Consider the following 24,345-nt stretch of genomic DNA (forward strand, 5'->3'; position numbering starts at 1 on the left):
ATATGAGCTCAGCTATAAACAACAAAATCATCAACCGTGATTAAGTTAGGCATATTTTTGTACCTACTTGTTTTCTTGGAGAGCTCCTACGCTTTTAAAATAGTTTTTATTTGCTGTTGTTTTACTCATAGGTCCGATTCACACATCACATTAACCCATTGCTTAAAAAAATATATAGTTAATGTGGCGCACAGTGTGCTGGCACATGCTGCTGAAAAGTTCTCCGTTTGCTCCTTCCCTCAGTCCTGCAGTTGCCATTCCTGCAGGAAAGTAGCGAGAGTCCAGCTGGCTGTGATGTTCAAATTCAGGCTTTTGGTTTATTTCCTCCAAACAAACCACAAACAGCAAACCAAGAGTAAACCAAGTTTCATCGGTGTGCCGAGCAGCTTGGGGTCAACTGCGCCTCGTTCGAAGGCTGCAACCCTATCTTCCTGTTCACCAACTCCCACTTGTAGTGCACGCTCTGGTCACCTCTCGTTTAGACTACTGCAATGCGCTCTACGTGGGGCTACCCTTGAAAACAGTCCGGAAACTACAGCTGGTACAAAATACGGCGGCTCGTTTACTCACGAATAGCCGCCGATATGATCATATTACTCCAATGCTTTACAATCTTCACTGGCTTCCAGTTATTTTCCGGGCTCAATTCAAGGTGTTGGTATTAACCTTTAAAGCCCTATACGGTTTGGGCCCAGTATATCTGACGGAGCGCCTCCACCGTCATAAATTGTGCCACCCTACGAGATCTGCCACACAGGACCTGCTCTCAGTCCCGCCAACTAAAGTGGCTAGGTTGGTGAAGACTCGGGAGAGAGCTTTCTCTGTGGTGGCCCCCTTGATCTGGAACTCCCTCCCAATAGATCTTCGACATGCCCCTTCCCTAGAAATATTTCGCCGGGGCCTGAAGACTTGGCTCTTTAACCAGGCCTTTACAACTTCTGAGACTCTAGGGTAAATTAGCCTTGTATTGAAATGCTGATAATTTATTATACTGAACTTGTATGTAATGTATTGACTATATCTTACTTATTGTATTTTATCATAATTTACTGTAAGCCGCCTAGAGTGGCCATTGGCCAGATAGGCGGCCTATAAATTAAAGTTTATTATTATTATTATTATAAACCTTGGTTATTATCACTCATGGTTTGGTTTGTTTGTTTTTAGCAAACAATGAACCTGGGTTCAAACAACATGACAAACCAGGCTGGCTTCTTTCCATGCAGTGTTGCAGCAGCAGTAGTGAGGGAGAAGTGAAGCTGACATCCTTTTATTTATTTATTTATTTATTTATTTATTAGATTTATTAGTCGCCCATCTGGCTGGTTGTCCAGCCACTCTGGGCGACGTAAAGAATAAAAACATACAAATACATTAAAACATTAAACTCTCAACAATATAAAAAACCTAACCCACCCCAAAAGCCTTTTAGAGCTAGCCTAGATAGTTTGTTAATATATAGTTGTAAAAAGGGCTAAGTATATATGAGGTATCTGACACTAGGGAAGGAAGGATCTGTCCATTTCAGTTCTCTCAATTTCTCATTTTCCCAATCTTAAATTCAGTTCTCCACATTTCTGCAGCAGTTTGTGGTCTTAACAATCCTCATGAAAATTCTTCAGCATTTGACTGTGAATTTCTCCTAATGAACATATTTTTGTATGCACTTTGGATGAATAGATATATTTTTGCAAGCAATTTCTCCTAACATAATGCATTTTTGTATGTTGCTTTCACTAATATATTCATTTTTATTCAGAGTTCTCTTTAATATATGCATTTTTCTGAACACAGGTTGGAGAACTGCATCACAAAATTTGGATGTGTGAATTTCAAAGGATGGTTGACTTTCAGTTCTCATATTGTATTGGAAAGTGTGAATTTGATAGATTGTCATTAAATATGAACTGAATCAAATTTCTCCCCCATCCCTATCTCACGCTAAGATGTTTGCACGGAGTATCATGTATTTTAAAATATGTCACTTTAGCAAGATATTGTTTCAGACAGGTTTTGTTTTAGAAATGGCTTCTTTCAGGCACTGGGGACTGCTCTGGCAAACAATAATGGAGGATGGGGGTCTGCTGGGGGAAGAAGGGACAGGAAATGTTCCTTCTGTTAACTTATCTTAGGATCCAAGCTCAATTTTGGGTGATTTTCCTGTTCCCAACCCACATTGTTCAAGAGGACCTCCAACCTTCCCAAGAGATTTTTGTGGGGCAGCTGGGTGCAAGAGAGTGAAAACAGCCAGAGACTCTCCTTCCATGAACCTCCGTAACTTAACTTATCATGAGGTAGTGACACACTTACTGTTCTGTTGGTTCCAGTGCGTCTCCACCTCTCTTTTCTGAAAATGGGGCACACAATGCTAGTCAAACTCCACCCCTTTTTACTCTAACATCTGGTTGGATCAGTTCCAGGGTTTTTTTTAATTCAGCTTCAGTCAGATTTCACAACTGATTGGTAGATCAACCTGTTTGCCTTCCAGGTGCAGCCAGGGGAAATGCTTTGCTGCAGACGGTCCTGAAAAATCTGACATTAGCAGTGGGGAAGGGAGGTGTGTCCAGCCAAGGATAGAGTTGCTTCCAAATGCAGCCAGAAAAACCATTCTCGCTGCTTTTGAAGCAATTAGTGTGCCCACAGCCTTAGGATCAAAGCCATATTTATTTGGACTGAGTGGAGATATGATTGTACTCTTCAAGTACTTGAAAGATTGTCTCGCAGAGGAGGGCTAGGATCTCTTTTCGATCATCCCAGAGTGCAGGACGTGGAAGTCTTCTGAACTCTCTAACATATATCCCAACTGAGGATTCAACAGACTCAAATAATGGGCTCAAGTTACAGGAAGCCAGATTTCACCTGAAAATCAGGAAAAAACTTCCTAACTATTTGAGCGGTACGACAAGGGAACCAATTACCTAGGGAGGTGGTGGGCTCTCCAACACTGGAAACATTCAAGAGGCACCTGGACAGCCACCTGTCAGGCATGCTTTAAGTTACAGCAGATTCCTGCACTGAGCAAGGGGTTGGACTCAGTGGCCTTATAGACCCCTTCCCATTCTATTATTCTATGATTCCATGATTCCCACATGCACCTCTCTACTGTTTGATGTACCTACCCTAGTGAAGTGGTCGATATTGGTGTATGACAGGATGGTTCTTTCCCTTTTCAGATTAATGTAAGAACCCATGTTACTCTTAAATTTCAGCTTAAGAAAGGTCTGGCAGAAGAGGAAGTGCACAGTCAAGAATGGCTACCTGACCATCTCACACAGCACGGTATGTATCTCACTTTATTGTAGTACGTGTTCGGTGTATATGGGTTAGAGAAGCTTCTTGGAAAACCAGTTCTATAAGAACTTTCGATTGTTAGGGTACTTCCAAAGCTCGCTTTTCTCACCAGCCTTATTGCAAAACCTAAAAGTGAAACCTGAAGTATTCCTTTTTTTTTTTTTAATAATTTTTATTCAAATTTTTCAAAAAAACAAACAAAACAAAGTCAAAAAAACATACAACAACAAAAAATAAAAATAAAATAGTTGACTTCCGATTTGTCGCAGATCAGCTATAAGTATATAATATACATCAAACCTGTCCCTTAATGTATACATACAGAATCCCTTTTCTCCATAGGCTGTCTTAGTTAATCGTCAAATCCCAGTATCATCATTTTATTTTGATCTTTCAACAAAAAGTCTAAGAGAGGCTTCCATTCCTTAAGAAATGAAACCTGAAGTATTCCATAAAAGAAGTTCTTGTTAACCGAGGGGTCAGACCAGGAGCTAACTTTTCTGGTTCTGAACAATTAGTGCTAAGAAAACAATTTCTTAATTGAGGGACTTATTCATTTATTTATTTATTGCATTTGTATACCGCCCCATAGCCAAAGCTCTCTGGGCGGTTTACAATAATTTACAATACATTTATATTGGACTTTTTGCTTGATACCATCCTTGTAACTCAAATTCTTTCTATGAGTTAAGACTGGTTCTCTTCTTAATGTTTATTATTAAAATTTACTAAAAAAAAAAAGACTGCTGTTGCCAGTGGTGATCAAAATGGTGAGTGTGTAGTAGTGATGGATGGATGGATTAGCCCATTTCCACCCCATTTTGGTTTCATATGTGCATAATCCATTCCTTCTTGTGTTTAGCAGATTTTCTCAAAGAATGCATGAAATGCCTGCATTAAAATTGTACACATTTTGTACATATTCTTGCCCCAAAACATACATTTTTCAATGCTTTTCAGTTCATCTGTTCCACAAAATACACATTTTGTACATATCTTTAACATAAATGTTTTTGGACTGGGATAGCTTGACAACAGTAGTCCAGGCATTGGTAACTTCAGGGCTGGATTATTGCAATGCACTAGATGTGGGGCTTCCCTTGCAGTCGATCCAAAAACTGCAGTTAGTGCAGAATGCTGCAGTATGATTGCTGGCAGTAGCAAGATTCTGTTAGCATATTAAACCCTGCTCAGAGTTCTGCACTGGCAGCCAATTTATTACCGGGTCAGATTCAAGGTGTTACTTGATTCAAGGAATAAAGCCCTTAACAGCTTTGGATCACTCTACTTACCCCATCATATATGTCCATTCAACTTCCATCTGTGGAACTGACACTTTTACAAGTGTCACATAATGCTTGTTCTGCACTTGCAAGGAATCAATCCTTCAGTGTGGCAGCATCTGTTCTCTGGAACTCCCTGCCCATTGATATTAGGCAGGCACTTTCACTGTGTTGTTTTCTACATTTGCTAATTGACTATATTATTTAGTCAAGTCTATCCAGACATGTAAATTTAACATGTAATTTTATTTTATTATGTACATTTTAAACAACTGCTGATTTTACATATATGTTGATACATGTTAGGTTAACTTGTTTTTAAAGTTCAATTTTATCAATATTTTTAAAGAACATTTCATATTCTATGCAAACCACCTAGGGCAATGATTCCCAAAACTTTTCCCCCCTGGATCACTCTAAAATTGCTGAGGGCAGGCCAGTTAATTATTTTCCTGCTTCTTGTAGCAACTGTAATATAGCAATTGTAGCAATTGTAATGCACTGTTGTAGATGCTGTATAATTTGCAGTTTTATTTTTATTGCTTCTTTTATTTCACATATAGAACTAAATGGTATGGAATTCAAATTGTTGTTGTTGTCATTATTATTATAAAATGGCTTGTAAGTGGTTTGCAGCATAAAATCAATTTTAAAATACACACATAATTAAAATACCAAATTACAATTAAAAAATGAGAACTTCCTTAATACAAACCAGTCAAAAACATGAGTTAAAACTGTTAAAAACAAGCAATGAAGCTGGCAATTCAAGTGCAGGGAAATGCTTGTCTGAGCAGGTGTGTCTTCAGGAGTCAGCAAAATGTCAATGCAGATGGAGCCTCCTATATTTCAAATTGTAATACAATACAAGAAATAAAAGAAGCAATAAAATGTAATTAAAAATCCAGACATGCCATGGACCATCTGAGTGAATCTTGTAGACTGCTGGTGGTCCACAGAGAACAGTCTGGGAACCCCTGACTTAGAGGTCATGGATGGTTTAGTAACTATTGATTTCACAATTTGATATATTTTAGGTTAACTTGTTTTTAATGTTCGTTTTTAAAAGATGTAAACCGCTTAGAGGCTATGGATGATTAAACAGTATATAAATCCTGTAAAATAAATAAAATGAAACACATTTTGTGCACTTTTGGGGACTGAAACTGCATTGCAAAATCTGGAGAAGTACATAAGCTGACCAAGAGTTGCATTCCAATCCGAAAGCAAGTTCAGGAACATAGGATTGGGTTGGTCTACTACAAAAAGCAGACTGAAAGAATTTATCCTGTATCTTTAGTGACTAATGGAAAGTCTGAATGATCCTTTCATTTCTAGTTTCACAACGTGCTTCTTTTTAGGATAGTTGTATAAAGATATTGATTCATGAAGAAGCTGATGATTAGTCAAAAGGAGAGAGGAAGTAAAGAGAAAGATGCTTAGGCCATAATCTGCTGTTGGACTTAAACTCCCATTAGCAAGGAAAAATAGGAATTGTAATCAAACAGCATCAGGAGGGTCACAGGTTCCCTATCCTGCTCTCCCCTGAGTTGCCAATCACAAATCTGGGCAGAAAGACCCGACAGTGAGGCTGCCTTATCAGACACTGTATAAACTGTTTCCAACTATTATTTGCGTACAGCACATGTCTGTTTACAAAAGTGAGCATACTAGGAAGTAAGAAATTAAAATATAATTGCCATTTGTACTTTTGCTAGTGAAGGCAAGGATACGGATACAATCACTATTTGTGGTCAAAGTGGGTGCAATGAAACTGGTATCACAGATGGTGCTCCTGTGATTTCTGGTGACCTGAAGCTTTTTGTGAAGTAAGACTGGCAGTCCTATCTTATGTTTGTTTGTTTAGAAGCAAGTCCCACAAGAGTCAGTGGGATTTATCACCCAAGGCTGCAAAGGATTGCAGCTGGACACTGTTGAAACTGACTTATCTTTTTCTTTTATTTTCTTTCCATTAACTAGCTAAATCGCCCTCCGGTCAAGCTGAATTTGCTTACTTGCCAAGTGAAGCTAAATGTGGATGACAAGAAGTGCTTTGATCTTATTTCACGTAAGTTCCCATTTTATAAGAGTTTCATAGAGCAACCTGTTTCTATAGGGCTTCATAGTGAAAGACTGATACAGAAGGGGACGAGAGGAGGAGAGTGTGTGTCTTAAGCCTGGACCTTATTTACAGTGTGAAACTGTGTCATTCCTTTCTCACTGGGTGGCCTCGGTCACATGTCATGCTAAGCCAAACCAGAGTTAGTGAGAATGAGCACATGTGCATGTCCCCAGAGCCAAAACTGTGGCTGTTTCACTCCTCCTTTGATTCTGCTGCTGCCATATTACCTGGGCATAAGCTCAGGGTTTGTCTCTCTCTTTGTGGTAAACCAAGAACAAAACTTGGTTACAGCTAGTTTACTTCAATTCAGTTTGCATTTAAAGCCAAATTTATCAAAATTGCACTTTCCGAAACAATATGAGAATTGAAGAACAGCCATCCTTTGAAATGAGCACTTATCCACATTTTGCAGTACAATTCCCGAACCAGCCAACCAAACAAACAATGTTTACAAAAATTCATATATCAGAGGGAAGGCTGCATAAAAATAAATATATATTAGTGAAAGTAACATACAAAAAGCATTATATTAGAAGAAATTGCTTGCAAAATGTGTTTGCTAGGAGAAATTCACACTAAAATTCTGAAGAATTTTCATGAAGGTTTTTTTTTTAATCCAAATTGCTGCAGAACTGAATTCAAGATCAGGAAAATGAAAAACAGAGAAAACAAAAAATGACAGATCCTTCCATTCCTAGTTACAGCTGATGGTTTGATGGGGGATTCAATAATTTCCAAGTTTAGGCATGTGGAAATACCTGTTTCTGGGCTGTTATTTTCTGTTCTGCTAATGTTTTAAATACAAACTTCTCTTATTTTGCTTGTGGCTTTTTAAATTTCAGATAATAGGACATACCACTTTCTGGCAGAGGATGAGCAGGAGTGTACCATGTAAGCACTGGGAAGGAGGAACGGAGCTAGCCCTAAGGCAGATGGGATAAATAATAATAAAAACGATGAACTATTCAGTGGCAGCATCTGCCTTTGGAATATGCTACCAAGAGAGGCTTGTCTCAGGCAAATTCTGCTATATTTTTGGTGCTAGAAATGTATAAACTGTAGACTTTTAGATGTTCTTATTTCTGTACAGTACTGGCATGGTGTTTTAAGTGACTTTAACATCTACTGCTGTTGCTAATGTTTTGAAATATTCTGTAGTTTTCATTGTTTTAAATTTTTGATTTTAATTGTTCTGGGAGGTCTTTTAGGGTTAGAGAGTAGGCTACACATATATGTCAAATGAATAAATAATATGGGAATGACCCAATAAGCCAAATGCTGCCCACCAGTCTTATATGGCAGCTTCTCAGGGGTTAGAGAAATCTTTTTTTGCTATCTGCCTGGGACTGCATCTGGCCATTGTGACAAACTTGGCAAGCCACAATCCATGGTTTGTGAATGTGTCACAAATCATACAAGCCTGCATCAGATAAATGACCCAATAATTCCAGTAATTAGATGTTTACTGTGTGATTAATTTTTATATTAATTCACTGGCCTGGTTCACATGTCATGCTAAGCCAAACCATGACTTGGCACAAATACATGAGCATGTGGACTCCTGGGGACAAGAATGGGAAACCTGTGGCTCTCCAGATATTGGACTCCAACTCCCATTAGCCCCAACCAGCATGCCCAATGGATCAGGAATAATGGGAGCTGTAGTCCTGCAATAACTGGAGGATCAAAGGTTTTCCTCCCCTGTCATAATGGCCCAGATGCAGGTAGGACCATTCCACTTATGGGTCCAACACCATTCATCTTAGCAAAGTATGTTAACACCACTATAATGTGGTAGCGCTCCATCTTCATGCTAATTTGTTGCCTTGTATGTCTTTGCTTAAGGAAGTGACACACATGGGGAGGATCTTTACATTAAATTCCTTACTACTTGTGCTTTTTATTTACTTTCACATGTGGCAGGCCATGCAGTACTGACAGCTGACCTACTGAAAGAGCGAGGAAATTCCATTCATCTGACAGTAGTTTCCTTCTGCCTTGCAGATGGGTCTCTGTCCTCAGCAATAGTAAAGAAGAGGCCCTGAACGTGGCATTCAAACAAGCACAAGGCAGGGAGGGGTGCAGCATGGCGGACCTGACTGGAACTATCATCGAGGAGATAAAGCATATGCCAGGAAACAGCATGTGCTGTGACTGCTCAGCATCAGGTGCCAAAAGGAGACCCTGGCTACTTCCCATTTTGCCCCTGAGCAACACCCTTGGCTAAGAGCAGCCGTCCCCAACCTGGTGCCCTCCAGATTTTTGGGCCTACAACTCCCATCAGCCCCAGGCTGGGGATGATGTGAGTAGTAGTTCAAAATATCTGGAGGGCACCAGGTTGGGGAAGACTACCTTAGAGTATATAACCAAATTGTAGAAATGAGCAACATGCATGACATCCAAGCAGTAAGAACTCTATGTCCAGCTGTGCTATAGAGAAACAGTGGGGGGGAATGATATTTCTTTATTAACGTTGTCATTAAAAGTCTGAAAACGTTCCAACCAGTGTGCTAATGAGCTCAAGTGTGTAGATGATATTACCTCCATTTAGGAGAAAAATTACTGAAAGTGCAAGTATTCAGAGAGGGACGAATAGCTGGGAGGCAGCAGAAGACATGAAGAGAAAGGAGAGCAGCAGTTTGGATAGGAATATGCAAGCAGAGAGAGAGAAATCAGTAGGACAGTTTTGCTTGCACATTCATAGTTACCCTCTTCTCTCAGTAAATGCAGTTCTGTGGAAGACTAAGTGAATATTGCAGTGAATATCCCTTTTCATAAATTCAATGGATGTATTTGAGCACAGGGACTGCTACGTTTATTGCTATGAGCTTTTCTTGACCATCTGAAAGGGACTAATGTAGTTGTCTTCAACCTTTTCAGCACTGCAACCCACCTTTAGCCCACACATGCATTTAGTGACCCATCTCTTAATTTTTAGCCATTTATTTGTTTGGTGGTAGTGCTGCTTTTCCAACCCGCCTTAGTCAGGCTTCACCCCAGTAGTGGGTCGTAGCCCAGTGGGCAGGGATGGAGAGCCTCAGGACCAACGCCACTCTCAGGCTTCCCTAGAGGGCCCTCAGGATGCTCCCCAGCCACACTGCTTCTCCCCAGGCCACACCCCTCACTTCCCCTACTTTGCATCCTCCTCAAGTGTTATTGCCTGGCTGGAATGTATCCTTGAACTTTGATTATGCCTCTTGCTTGCCTGGATGGAGGACAGAGAGAGATGTGTGAGTAAATTAACATGTGTTCCTCCACTCACTTTTGCCACCACAGGCATGTGGCCCCTGAAAGGTTGTCTAGAAGGGAATGTGGCCCCTGGATTGAAAAAAGTTTCCCACTCCTGGGCTAATGTATGACTTGAAAAACGCTTTCTTCCTTTCTTTCTTTCCAGGTTGACTAGAGTTTACTTCCAGTCTGCGCATTTGTTTTGTTTTTGCCTGTTTCTTTTCTATTAAATTTCAAACTCTGTCAGTATGAGGTATTCTATAATTTGTAACAGATAGATTAGGAATGCTAGGGAGTTGTGCTCTGGCTGCCCCTGGCTTTGTGGCATTCCTGTTTTGATAAAACTCTTGGCCTAATTTCTTGTTGACAGACTGCATTAAAAAAGTTGAATATAGCCTTTATTTTATTTCATTTTTATATGATTGAAGCTTTGAAACTAACTATTATGAGCAACAGTTTATCCCTTCCCTTGACATTTTTGAGGACACCTGTAAGTGTTGGGTACACATTGTCAGCTGAATGTGTGAAGAGTGTTTTGCCATATTGTCCATCATCTTCAGCACAATGACAAATAACTATCATGTGATTGCTCACTCTACACAGACCCAGCTTGGCTCTCCATTAATTTGGGAATCCTGATCTGCATTGAATGCTCCGGCATTCACCGAGAGATGGGTGTTCATCACTCCCGTATCCAGTCACTAGCCTTGGACAAGCTGGCAACCTCAGAGCTTCTGGTAAGGGGCTGACCTTGTTCTACACCACCACCACCTTGTTTTAAAAAATCATGATGGCATTACCCCTTCCCAGTACAAATGATTCATTTTTTTACTAAGCTGGCTTGGGGGTAGGGATGGAAGGATCTGTTAGTTTTGGTTCTCTCATTTTCTCATTTTTCCAATTGTAAATTCAGTTCTCAACATTTCTGCAGCAATGTGTGGATTTTTAAAAAAATCCTCGTGAAACCTTTCAGCATTTTATTGCAAAATTCTCCTAATAAACACATTTTTGTAAGCAGCTTTTACTAATGTACACATTTTTGCAAGCCATTTCTCCTACTATAGTGCATTTCTGTATGTTATTTCCACTAATATCTTCATTTTTATTCACATTTCCCTCTAATATATGCATAGTGCCAATTCTGAAGGATGGCTGTGTTTCGGTTCTCATATTGTTTCAGAAAGAGTTTGATAAACTCAGTTTTAAATGCAAACTGAATCAAATTTCTCCTCCATTCCTAGTTTGGGGTGCAACATTCTCTCAGTAGTTCTGCAGTTCTCTTCTTTACCCCATTTTTTTGCAGTCTGCCTCTTTTTGTGACTTTACAATGGCTTTACCTCTCCTGCTAAATCAGTGTCTCTTGTTTCTTTCCTCCTTGCACCTCAGCAGGACATAAATAGCACAGAGATACAAATCAAATGTTTCCATATTTCAAAATTTCTCCTACTCTAACCTTTCTCTGTCTCCAAAGACCCATCCCAGATGCGGCATGCTGACATACATATGCTTACCATTGACTTCCTAACTGTTAGAGCCATACGACTATGGAACCAATTACCTAGAGAGGTAGTGGCCTCTCCGACACTGGAGGCATTCAAGAGGCAGCTGGACAGGCATCTGTCAGGAATGCTTCGATTTGGATTCCTGCACTGCACAGGGGGTTGGACTCGATGGCCTTATAGGCCCCTTCCAACTCTACTATTCTATGATTCTATTACTTAGCTCTATTTTTCTCCTATGTTAAATTATATCTTATTTGTTTTGCAGTTGGCTAAAAATATTGGAAACTCACAATTTAATGACATTGTTGAAGCCAATCTGCCCAGCGCATCACTGAAGCCTTCCACGGACAGTGCAATGTAAATGATCTCTATTCTGTTTTTTATTATTATTCTGGAGAAAGAATGAGAATAGTGGAGAGTGAGGGCGGGGAGAGAACAAGAGCATACTAACCATTATGCCTCAAATCAGATTTTAAAAACTGTTTGGTGGCACCTTTGAGATTGTCAAATTTAATATGACAAGAACTTTCACAGAGGGCTTATTTAATCATATGCATTAAGTGCTTATATTATCATACAACTCTGGAAGTATTATTATTATATTATATTATTATATTATATTATATATTATTATATTATATATTATTATATTATATAATAACAATAACAATAACAATAACAATAATAATAAAATTCCTCTCAGAAGGAGCCCAGAGCAGCAAGCAAACCACTAAAAACACTCCAAAAATCTTAAAAGCAAACTTTAAAATATATTAAAACAAAACATATTTTAAAACATCTTAAAAAGCAATTCCAACACAGACACAGACTAGGATAAGTTCTCTACTTCAAAGGCTTGTTGAAAGAGAAAGGTCTTAGTACATGCCGAAAAGATAACACAGAAGGTGGCTGTCTCACATCTAAGGTGAGGGTATTCCAAAGGGTAGGCACCACAACACTAAAGGTCCGATTCCTATGTTGTTTGGAATGGACCTCGTGATAAGATGGTATAACAGGAAAAACTAAAATAAAAGCAATTGGTATTACCATAAATCTTTTACTTTGTCAACATAAGAAGAGCCCTGCTGGATCAGACCCACGGGACCATCAAGTCCATTATCCAGTTTTGGCCAGTGGCCAACCAGGTGCCTCTGCAAAGCCAAAAAGCAGGGCATGAAGGCAAACATTCTTCCCTTTGGTATGCAAGGTCCTATAATAATAAATATTTAAAAGATGGAATTATTAGCTATGTAGGAGAAGATAACAAATAAACAATAAGATAGCATGGTTTCCCCATAGGAAGATTATGATGAACTAATTTATAGGAATAAGTTGTTAATGCCTTGTTCTTCTTGTGCCATAATATATTATAAACTATGTGGGTTAAATTTGTAGAGTTAATTTGTAATAAGGATGTGGGTTGACATTTGAGAACTTGTGCTTTAGAGATTGTCCAGAGACACTGACTTTCCTGTACTGCTGTTTTGGTGTAAACCTGGTGCATAAAAAGAGCCCTGGAGAAATGTTGATAATTTTTTACCCTGACTTGCCCCCACTCTCAGATGAAACATAGGGACCCTGTTATGTACAGAAAATGACATAAACTTGTCCCTGTCAGCTCTGTGAACTGATAAGAGCACCTTGACATTGGAGCACTGGAACATGGCTGAAGATTTCTAAAATAAGAAACACGTTGATTCATCTCTTTGATTCATCACCAGTGGAGCCATTGGACTGCATGACCTTCTGATCCTTCAGCCGTATGGCTCAGCACGTGTGACATTTGGCACTCATGAGACAAAAATCCTGAAAATGTCTTTCTTCTTTCCCTATGAAGCTATGACAAAAGGCAAAAAGGACTGGGATGGGAAGCCAGAGCAGGGGGAGAGGAAAGAAAAGACATGCCTTGCCTCCAGAGTAGGGATGGAAAAATCTGTCAATTTTGGTTCTCTCCATTTCTAATTTTTCTAATATTAAATTCAGTTCTTCACAGTTCTGCAGCAATTTGCAATTTTTTTAAAAAAATGAAAGTCCAGCATTTTAGTGCGAATTTCTCCAAACAAATACATTTTTGTATGCAGTTTTGATTAATATACACATTTTGCAAGCAATATAGCCTAATGTAATGCATGTGGTATGTTGTTTTCATCATTATATTCATTTTGTGCATACTTTCCCCTAATGTATGCATTTTTAAAACATTGCTTAGATGAACAACTGCATTGCAAAATTTGGAAAAGTGTGAATTTCAAAGGATGGCTGTGTTTCGGTTCTCATATTGTTTCAGAAAGTGCAAATTGGATAAATTCGACTTTAAATGTGAACTGAATTAAATTTCTCACCCATCCATACTCCAGGATGTTAGTTTTTTGTAGGAGGGATTCAAGTGCATAATGGAAATCTATGTTTGCACTATTAAAATAGATTATAGTTGTCTGTTGCCCTGGCACAACTCCACATTTTTTTTTAAAAAAAGAACTTTTTGCAGTTAGGAAAGTGACAGGGAAATGCACTGAAAAATGTGGGATGAACAAATAATTAACAGGAAGATGTATAACCACTGTGCAAGCAAATCAGGATGTATTCAGTATGAATGCTCATTGTCATATAACCTCCTGACAAATGAATCAGAACGAATGCTCAGTAAAGACCAGTTACAGTCTTTATTAGACATATAACCACCATATAAGCTTTGTGTAAGCAAATCAAGATGAATGCTCAATAAATCAGTCATCTGGAGGAACCCATATCCTCTAATTGTTGTGTAGGAGATCTTTGTTGACAACAGCTTTTCTGGTGGCTCATCAAAACGCGCCTTCAAATTATCAAATCTGTGGTTCCCTATCTGTGCCTTGTATCATTATAGGACTTTTCGGAAGGATTTCATCATTTCCAAGTATGTTGATAGGAAATATGTTGCTCAGAGAACATGGGGGAGCCCAGCTGCCAGGCTCAAGGACCTGCAGGATGCTGTCAAAGAGAAGGATATATTTATCTTGCTTCAGGCATATGCTGACAAGTTGGATTTAAGTGAGCCCCTTCTGGAGTATAGGCAGGTGAGGTTTCCTCTCTCCAGGAGCTGACAAATGCATCTTTGCTTTAGTGGAGGTACCACCAGCAGTGCCACAGTGGGGAAGCACACAGGTCCCTTCACTTGCAGAGCAGTTTTTAATGAACCACATAAGGAGGCACTGATTTCTTAACTATATGCTGAGGATGATAATCAGCTTTGAATCACTGAATCTTATTGTTTTAGTTCTTTGGCTATTTCTTCAAGGCTTTTTGCTTGCACAATGAAGAAACACCGTTATTTCCTCTTCCACCTTTTGACTTGGCAGCACCCAGGGCTCATGTTGCCGTATCATTGCATGCCACAGTATCTTTGCCACAGCAAGTGTTATAGGCATTCCTCCCATTGTATCTTGCATTTCATTTATTGCCTCCCTCCCATTTTCGTATCATCTATGCTTGCAAAAAAAGTTAATAAAATATCTTCTTCACTAGTGAATGCATAGAAGTTTGATCACCCTTCTGTTTCAGCCATTAAGGATTTCACACCTTTGACCAAACTACATGTTATGTCAGAGACAGCAACATGGTGCCCATCAGCCCTAGCCACTGTAGCCAACGGTCAGGGATGATGTATGTTGCAGTCCAGCTACAATGGGAGGAAACCACATTGGCAAGTCCTGCTTTATGGGTAGTTCTGTGGTTCTTTTCCCCAGCTGGGTATTTTTTAATTGCTAAACAGCAGCCGGTGGCATCAAGAACTGAAGCACTGAGATGAGGGTGGGAGTGGAGAGGCTGCTTAGCTATTTTGAGTAGAGAATGAGAAGGGAGGGAAGAGGGGTTATTTAGCCTTGCCAGCCATTTTTTGCTTAAGACGATGATGACGACGATATCCCACCCTTCCTCCCAGTAGGAGCCCAGCGTGATTACAGATCCTCTTTTCTCCTAAGGGTGGAAAAGTAGCTTGGATGGATGATTTTGAGCAGACAAATGGCTAGCAGGGCAAAGCAGTCCCTTCTATCCTCCACTAAGCTTTAAAGCTACCTGCAGCTGTTTCGCATTGTAAAAAAAGGTGTCAGGGAGAAAGAATAACAGAACTACTATACTTTGCTGTATTTTAATGTTGTTAATGATATTTATCATTAAATATGCATCTGCATCTGTGTTGTAATTACTTTTTAATAGGTTTTTAAAGCTTTTTTAAAAGATGTTTTGTTTTAATATATTTTTAGGGATGTTTTGTTTTAATAGGTTTTAAAGTTTGTTTTGATGATGTTTTAGAGTGTTTTTAGTGCTTCTGTTTGCCTCCCTGGGCTCTGACTGGAAGAGCAGGATATAAATCTAATAAATAATAATAAATAACAATATTTATATTTTTATTATATTGTTGTGCACTGTCTTGCTATGCCTGCATAACAGGCAGCATATAAACATTTTAATAAAATTAATAAACTATAAGTACCATGTAGATTAGCCCGAGGTTTATGCAAGGAACTGAATATAGCAAAATATCATTTAGGGCCTGCATAAACTTTCCTCTGAAGATTTTGCTGGAGTGTATTGATGGGGGGGGGGAGAAATGAATGCCCTGGAGAAGTGATTACCATGATACTAATGAGCAATGGCTAGGCTAGAACTGTACTGATTTTCAAGAAAAGAGCAAAACATTTTTGCACAAACACTTTGTTTCTTCTTTAAAGGAGCCAGGAGAGACACTTCTGCATCTGGCAGTTCTAGTATGTGACCGAACATCTTTACATATTGTAGATTTTTTGGTGCAGAATAGGTAAGTTGATTCTACAGACCTCTTGATAGATTAAATGAGGCAAGACCTACTATTGAATATTTTGTTAAAAAAAAAAAAAAGCCTTGAGTGAGAGGAGGTGATGGGTTCTTGATGGACAGGTCTTGATGAACCTCAACTGACTGACACAGTTCGAAGACACATTCTCTTTATTTCCTTGCAAAAAGACATCTGTATTGTCCTGGGGTAAAAAAAGCTTTTCGGACTTGAACAACTGTTACCTCTTTCATCTCTCTTGGGGCTTTCTTCTGCCACAATAATTTTTTTCTTTTTCTTTTTTCACAAAAGCACTCTCTCTATTGAGCTGAATGTGATATGAACATTCATTCTTTGGTGGTTGATCTATGATGGCTTGTTCCTTCAGGCAAATCACCATGAGGATGCAGCCATCCAGACCAGTGCTGAGCATGCATGTGTGAATTTGCCTTTGGTCCATGCTGAAAGCCATCCTATACCTCAGCTCCTGTTATCCTGTCTTCTGGGTCCCTAGCCCTGAAAATACTGTTAACAATAACATTCATGTATTTTTATTTGGTTATATAATTAAAAGATCGATGCCTCAGACATAAGACAGAATTTAACACCTGAACAGCTGGAGCAGCAGTGTAGATGTACTTGATGCTTTTTGGCGTGGTGTGTGTGTGTGTGTGTGTGTGTGTGTGTGTAAAAATGAAGTGCTCATTACTCATATCAGGAGTGGCTCAGGACTTCATGGCCTCCATGACAACCATGGGTCTGTCCCAAGTAGTAACTGGCCCCACTTATGCTGCTGGTCCCACTTTGGATCTTGTTTTCTGTGTGGAGAAGGATGATGGTGATCTTGGTGTGGAGGATCTTTTTTTGGCTCCCTTGTCATGGACAGATCACTACCTGGTTGGGTTTAGACTCACTGGGACTCAGAACCTCTGCAAGGGTGGGGGACCGATTAGGATGGTCTGCCCCAGGAGCCTGATGGACCCAGATAGGTTCCTGAGGACTCTTGGGGATTTTCCTGCCACCTTGGCAGGCGATCCTGTCAAAGCCCTGGTTGACCTCTGGAATGAGGAAATGGCCACAGTGGTGGACACGATCGCTCCTGAGCGTCTCCTCTCACATAGTGGAGCCAAACCTGCCCCTTGGTTCACCAAGGAGCTGGTGGTGATGAAGCAAATAAGACGGAGACTAGAGCGACACTGGCGGAAGACTCGGAGCGAGTATGACAGAACACGGGCTAGAGCCTATTTGAAGGCCTACTCCGTGGCAGTACGGACAGCAAAGAAATTTTTTTTTTCTGCTTCCATTGCATCTGCGGGGAGTTGTTCAGCGGAGCTGTTTCGAGTGGTTAGGGGTCTTTTACATTCGGACCACCGAGAGGATAATATACACCACTCAACAACCCGCTGTCAAGAGTTTGCACGACATTTTGCGGGTAAAGTCACTCAGATTCACTCCAACTTAGATGCTAGGATTGATACAGTCTCAGGGGATGTAACTTTGGCGCCTGCCTGTCCAATATTGATGGATTCTTTTCAATTTGTGCAGCCTGAGGATGTGGACAGGATCCTTGGAGAGGTGAGAGCCACCACATGTCTGCTGGACCCTTGCCCTTCCTGCCTTATAAAAAAGGCCAGAGAGGGACTGGCTGAGTGGGTGAAAGGAGTGGTCAACGCCTCCTTACAACAAGGCAGAATTCCAAGGTGCCTAAAGGAGGCAGTTGTGAGACCTTTATTGAAAAAACCTTCCCTGGACCCCTTAAACATGGATAACTACCAGCCAGTGTCCAATATTCCATTCTTGGGTAAGGTAATAGAGCGTGTGGTGGCCTCCCAGCTCCAGAGATTTATTTTATATATTTATTTTATTTTATTATACTTTTAGACCGCCCTTTAGCGACAAGCTCTCAGGGCGGTGCACAACAGAGTAAAACCACATTAAATACAAGTGAGTGTGGGTACAATACAACTATAAAAACATTTTAAAAACAAGGTTAAGACAAAAATTAAAATAAAATTACAATTAAAATTAAAATGCCTGGGCAAAGAGGTAGGTCTTTACCTGGCACCGAAAAGATAACAAAGAAGGCGCCAGGCGTATCTCATCAGGGAGGGTGTTCCATAATTCGGGGGCCACCACTGAGAAGGCCCTAGATCTAGTTATTGCTCTCCGGGCCTCCCTATGAATTGGGACCCGAAGAAGGGCCTTCGACGTCGAGCGTAGCGAACGGGTAGGTACATAGTGGGAGAGGCGTTCCACCAGGTATTGCGGTCTGATGCCGTTAAGGGCTTTATAGGTAAGAACCAACACTTTGAATCTGGCCTGGAAACATATTGGTAGCCAGTGCAGTTGGGCCAGGACAGGTGTTATATGGTCAGATTTTTTAGTCCAAGTAAGAACTCTGGCCGCAGCATTCTGCACCAGCTGAAGTTTCCGAACCGTCTTCAAGGGTAACCCTACGTAGAGTGCATTACAGTAGTCCAATCTAGAGGTTACCAGAGCATGGATAACTGTGGCGAGGCTCTCCCTGTCCAGATAGGGTCGTAGTTGGGCCACCAGCCGAAGCTGGTAGAACACATTCTGTGCCACCGAGGCTACCTGAGCCTCCAGTGACAGGAGCGGATCTAATAAGACCCCCAAACTATGGACCTGCTCCTTTAGGGGGAGTGTAACCCCATCTAGGGCAGGTCGGACGTCAACCATCTGGGCAGAGAGCCCCCCCACCAACAGCATCTCAGTCTTGTCAGGATTGAGTCTCAGTTTATTAGCTCTCATTCAGTCCATTATCGCGGCCAGGCAGCGGTTTAGTACATTGACAGCCTCACCTGAAGAAGATGAAAAGGAGAAGTAGAGCTGCGTATCATCAGCATATTGCTGGAAACACACTCCAAATCTCCTAATGACCTCACCCAGCGGCTTCATATAGATATTAAAGAGCATGGGGGACAGAACTGAACCCTGCGGGACCCCATATTGGAGTACCCAGGGACTTGAGTAATGCTCCCCAAGCACCACCTTCTGGAGACGATTCTCGAGGTAGGAGCACAGCCACTGCCAAGCAATGCCTCCAACTCCTAAGTCCGCAAGTCGCCCCAGAAGGATACCATGGTCGATGGTATCAAAAGCCGCTGAGAGATCCAGGAGAACCAACAGAGTTACACTCCCTCTGTCTTTCTCCCGACAGAGGTCATCATACAGGGCGACCAAGGCTGTTTCTGTACCAAACCCCGGCCGAAAGCCCGATTGAAATGGATCCAGATAATCAGTTTCATCCAAGAGAGCCTGGAGTTGGTGAGCGACCACATGCTCTAGAACCTTGCCCAGGTATGGAACATTTGCTACCGGTCTATAGTTGTCAAGGTTGTCAGGGTCCAAGGAGGGTTTTTTTAGGAGCAGTCTCACTACCGCCTGTTTCAGGCAGAGTGGTACCACTCCCTCTCGTAAAGAGGCATTGATCACCTCCTTGGCCCAGACGGCTGTTCCATTCCTGCTAGCTTTTATTAGCCACGAGGGGCAAGGATCCAGAGCAGAAGTGGTCGCCCGCACCTGTCCAAGCACCTTGTCCACATCCTCGAGCTGTACCAACTGAAATCCATCCAATAAAACAGGACAGGACTGTGCTCCGGACACCTCATTAAGTTCAACTGCTACAATGTTGGAGTCAAGGTCCCGGCGGATGTTCGTGATCTTATCTTAGAAGTGTCTCGCAAACTCATTACAGCGGGCTATTGATGGTATTATTGCGTTCTGAGGACCAGAGTGTAAAAGTCCCCGAACAACTTTATAAAGTTCCGCTGGGCGGTTAGAAGATGACTGAATGGAGGCAGCAAAGTACTGCTTCTTTGCTGCCCTCACCACCTTCACATAGAGCTTGGTGGAGACCTTCACAAGTGCATGGTTACAGCCGTCGGGAGTTCGTCTCCATTTGCACTCAAGCCGTCTCCTTTCTTGCTTCATCACTCTTAGCTCCGGGGTAAACCAAGGAGCCAATTGAGCTCTGCAAGGGAGAGGGCGCACTGGGGCGATCGTGTCAGCTGCCCGGGTCATTTCCGTATTCCACAGAGTGACCAGGGTTTCAACAGGAGCATCAGTTTTATCAGCCAGAAAACTCCCTAGAGCCTTCTGAAAACCCTCAGGATTCATTAGTCTCCGGGGACGGACCATCTTAATTGGTCCTCCACCCTTGCAGAGGGGAGAAAACATTTTGAATCTAAACCTCAGTAGGCGGTGATCTGTCCATGACAAAGGAATAGATGTAAAATCCCTCACTCCCAGATCACCATCCCCTAATCCAGTGGCAAAAATCAAGTCTAGAGTGTGCCCCGAGATATGTGTAGGGCCAGTAACAAATTGAGACAGCCCCATGGCTGTCATGGAGGTCATGAAGTCCTGAGCCGCCCCAGACAAAGCGGTCTCGGCATGAATGTTGAGATCCCCCAATACCAAAAGCTTGGGGGATTGCAACAATAAATCCGCGACCACCTCTGTCAGCTCAGTTAGGGAGGCTGTTGGGCAGAAGGGTGGACGGTACACCAACAGTATTCCCAGTCTGTCTCGCTGACCCAACGCAATGTGAAGACACTCCAGACCATTAGCCACCTGGATAGGGTGCCTAACAAGAGGGATGGAACTTCTATAGACCACAGCGATTCCCCCTCCCCGACCCTCGGATTTACCCAGATGCTGAACCGAGTACCCAGGTGGGCACAGCTGGGAGAGATTAATGCCTCCCAGATCGCTCACCCAGGTCTTGGTAATAAACGCTAGATCGGCCACCTCATCCACAATTAAATCATGGATGAGGGAGGTTTTATTATTTACCGATCTGGCATTAAGAAGCAGCAACTGGAGATCCAAGAGTTGGCTGATAGAACTACCAGCAATCCTGTGGATGTGGGGAGGACCGGAACACGGCACAGGCACCAATTGTCTGGGTCGAGTTCCCCTCAACTGGCATGTCCTCCTCACAACGCCATACCTCCCATTACCCGTCACTACGCTAACAGGGGCCCCCTCTGGTCCTCCCTCCCAATGCACTATCTAGATCCATTTCAATCTGGTTTCAGGCCTGGGTATGGGACGGAGACGGCTTTGGTCGCCTTGGTGGACGACCTACGCAGAGAACTGGACAGGGGGAGTGTGTCCCTGTTGGTTCTGCTGGACCTCTCAGCGGCTTTCGATACCATCGACCATGGTATCCTCCTGGACCGCCTAGCTGGGATGGGACTTGGGGGCACTGTTTTGCAGTGGCTCCGGTCATTGCTGGAGGGGCGAACCCAGAAGGTGGTGCTGGGGGATTCCTGTTCGACTCCTTGGCCGTTGGCCTGTGGAGTCCCTCAGGGTTCAGTTTTGTCCCCTATGTTATTTAACATCTACATGAAACCGCTGGGAGAGGTTGTTTGGGCATTTGGAATTTGGTGCCACCAGTATGCTGATGACACCCAACTCTATTTCTCCTTTCCACCTTCTTCCAAGGAAGCTGTCTTAGTTTTAAACTGGTGTCTGACATCAGTTGTGGATTGGATGAGGGTGAACAAATTGAGGCTTAATCCAGACAAGACAGAGGTGCTCCTGGTCAGTCGTAAGGCAGATCAGGGAATAGGGATACAGCCTGTGCTGGATGGGGTTATACTCCCCCTGAAGACACAGGTTCGCAGTTTGGGTGTGCTCCTGGACTCAGCTTTAAATTTGGATTCCCAGGTTTCTGCAGTGGCCAGGAGGGCTTTTGCACATTTGAGATTAATGCGCCAACTGCGCCCTTTCCTTGACCCGTCTGATCTGGCCATGGTGACACATGCCTTAGTCACATCCCGTTTAGATTACTGTAACGCGCTCTACGTGGGGCTGCCTCTGAAGACTGCTCGGAAACTTCAGCTGGTACAACGTGCTGCAGCCAGAATGTTAACTTAGGCTGATTACAGGGACCATACAACTCCCCTGCTAAAAAAGCTCCACTGGCTGCCAGTTTGTTTCCGTACATAATTCAAAGTGCTGGTGTTGACCTATAAAGCCCTACACGGCTTGGGTCCAGGCTATTTGTCAGACTGCATCGCCCTCTATGTGCCTGCCCGGGCCCTGAGAACTTCAGGAGAGGCCCTTCTTTCAATACCTTCATCCGCACAAGTACAACTAGTGAGGATACGAGATAGGGCCTTCTTGGTGGCTGCCCCTAGGCTTTGGAATTCCCTCCCTAAGGAGATAAGAATGGCCTCTTCCCTGCAGTCCTTTCGTCGACAGGTAAAAACTTTCTTATTTCAGCAAGCCTTTGATTCCGAAGGCGGCTAAGGATAGGCCCAAAAGGAGGTCATATTGCTCTTGCTTGTTTATTTTTTAATTATTCTGATTTTATGGGTATAGTTTTTAATTATCAGAAACAGTTTAATGCTATTTTAAATTAGAGTTCATTTTTTAATTATATCTGTCTATATTTATTTACTTATGTATTATATGCTTTTAACTTTGGTAGGTTTTAATTGTATCTGTTTTTTATCTGGAAGCCGCCGTGAGTTCCAATTTGGAAAAATGGCGGGGTATAAATAAAGTTAATAATAATAATAATATCTTGATAATAGTGCCATCAGTTCCAGCACAAAATGGCTGCCACAGGCAGCAAAAAAAAGACAATGGTATTTGGTACTGATGAGTACCATCACGAAGGAAGTACTGAGTGTACTTATTTTATGTCTGTAATGAAACCTAACAACTGCTGGGGAGAAATAATGATGGCAATCCTTATCTCCCTAAGCCAATAAGAACACTAAATGATGGAGAGAAGCAGAGTGACGGCAGTTTCTGTTGCTGTAACTGTGGCAGTAACAGCAAGGCCCAGGGCTACCTCCTTCACTCTCTCCCTTTTCTGATTCTGACAAGTTTTTAATTATGTAAAACAAGACTTGTATTTGGGCCATATTCCATTGTGTTACAATCCTTAGACTTACTGACTGTATGAATTGTGAAATATATTATCTTATTTGCACCGTGCATGTTAGCAAGATGCTGTTTGTGAACACTGGCCCCACCACCTCGTTAATATCGACCAAAGAAATTAGGTTGCCTAAAGATAGAAACTGTCCACCTAGTTAATAATTGTCTCTCATCCAGTGGGAACCTGGTGAGGCAGACCTCCAAGGGAAACACCCCGCTTCACTACTGCAGCCTTTACAATAAACCTGAATGCATAAAACTCCTTCTGCGAGCCAGAGCCAACATTGCAATCAGTAAGTGGTTACCAAACAAAACGTTGTTTGTGATAGAAGGGGAAATAACTGTTTATTTACACTTTTATCACCTCTATTGAACTATGTCAATATAAAACTTTGTAAAATCTCTGATACTCCTCTGCAGTTTCTTAAACTGATTTTATCATCTAGTATTCCTTTTCACTTGGTGGTGGTGGGAAAGTTTAAAAACAACAACACTATGGCTATGATTATATCACTTTAAGGTGGAATGCTTGATTTCTTACCCAGCTCAGCACCATTGACATCAATGGTATAAGTGCAAGTTGTTGTTGTTGTTGTTATCGTTATATGTCTTCAAGTCGGTTATGACTTATGGCGACCCTATGAATCTTTTAGGATATATTCATAGGGTTTTCATGGTAAGAAGCATTCAGAGGTGGTTTACCATTGCCTTCCTCTAAGCCTACGGCACCTGGTATTCCCAAGTGGTCTCCCATCCAAGTACTAACCAGGCCTGACTCTGTCAAGTGAATGCACCAGGGGAACAGGAGACCTGACCTCTTATTTGAGATATTGTACTGCCCTACAGATTTGTCAAAATGCAAACACAATTTGGGTTAGTCTTTCACAGTCCAATCACCTTGCTGTGTGGCTTGGAAGAATTTGGTAACATGTACCTCTGAGCATATGGTGAGTGGTGGCAACACCTGCAATCAGCCCAAATAACAGAAACAAGACATTTGCTGTGCTGATCTTGTCTTAGTAGGGAGGAAACAACAACATTAAGACACTTGATATAGTTCAGATAGTGACTTTAAATATGTTTGATTTACTTTGCAATTTTAGTGACGTTTCCTATAGTAAATTATTTTCTTTTGCTTCTGTAAATATGTGAAGTACAGCAACACTTTGCAACACTACAAAAACTATTGTGGAATAATGGCACTGACTA

The 24,345-nt window shown here is 41.7% G+C and overlaps 1 protein-coding gene across 2 annotated transcripts in view; it reads left to right on the forward strand.

The window, feature by feature from the left end:
• The window catches only part of LOC133387281 (arf-GAP with SH3 domain, ANK repeat and PH domain-containing protein 2-like), a 66,624-nt gene that overhangs the window by 16,607 nt on the left and 25,672 nt on the right, over window positions 1-24,345 (forward strand). For both annotated transcript variants that reach the window (XM_061631756.1, XM_061631755.1), the window contains exons 11-19: window positions 3,210-3,279; window positions 6,555-6,642; window positions 7,539-7,587; window positions 8,701-8,864; window positions 10,528-10,661; window positions 11,692-11,783; window positions 14,293-14,482; window positions 16,136-16,221; window positions 23,314-23,429. In XM_061631756.1, the coding sequence (XP_061487740.1) occupies window positions 3,210-3,279; window positions 6,555-6,642; window positions 7,539-7,587; window positions 8,701-8,864; window positions 10,528-10,661; window positions 11,692-11,783; window positions 14,293-14,482; window positions 16,136-16,221; window positions 23,314-23,429 (989 nt within the window). The remainder of the gene's footprint in view (window positions 1-3,209; window positions 3,280-6,554; window positions 6,643-7,538; window positions 7,588-8,700; window positions 8,865-10,527; window positions 10,662-11,691; window positions 11,784-14,292; window positions 14,483-16,135; window positions 16,222-23,313; window positions 23,430-24,345) is intronic.

This window comes from Rhineura floridana, chromosome 6 (assembly GCF_030035675.1).
Source record: "Rhineura floridana isolate rRhiFlo1 chromosome 6, rRhiFlo1.hap2, whole genome shotgun sequence".
Lineage (NCBI taxonomy): Eukaryota > Metazoa > Chordata > Lepidosauria > Squamata > Rhineuridae > Rhineura > Rhineura floridana.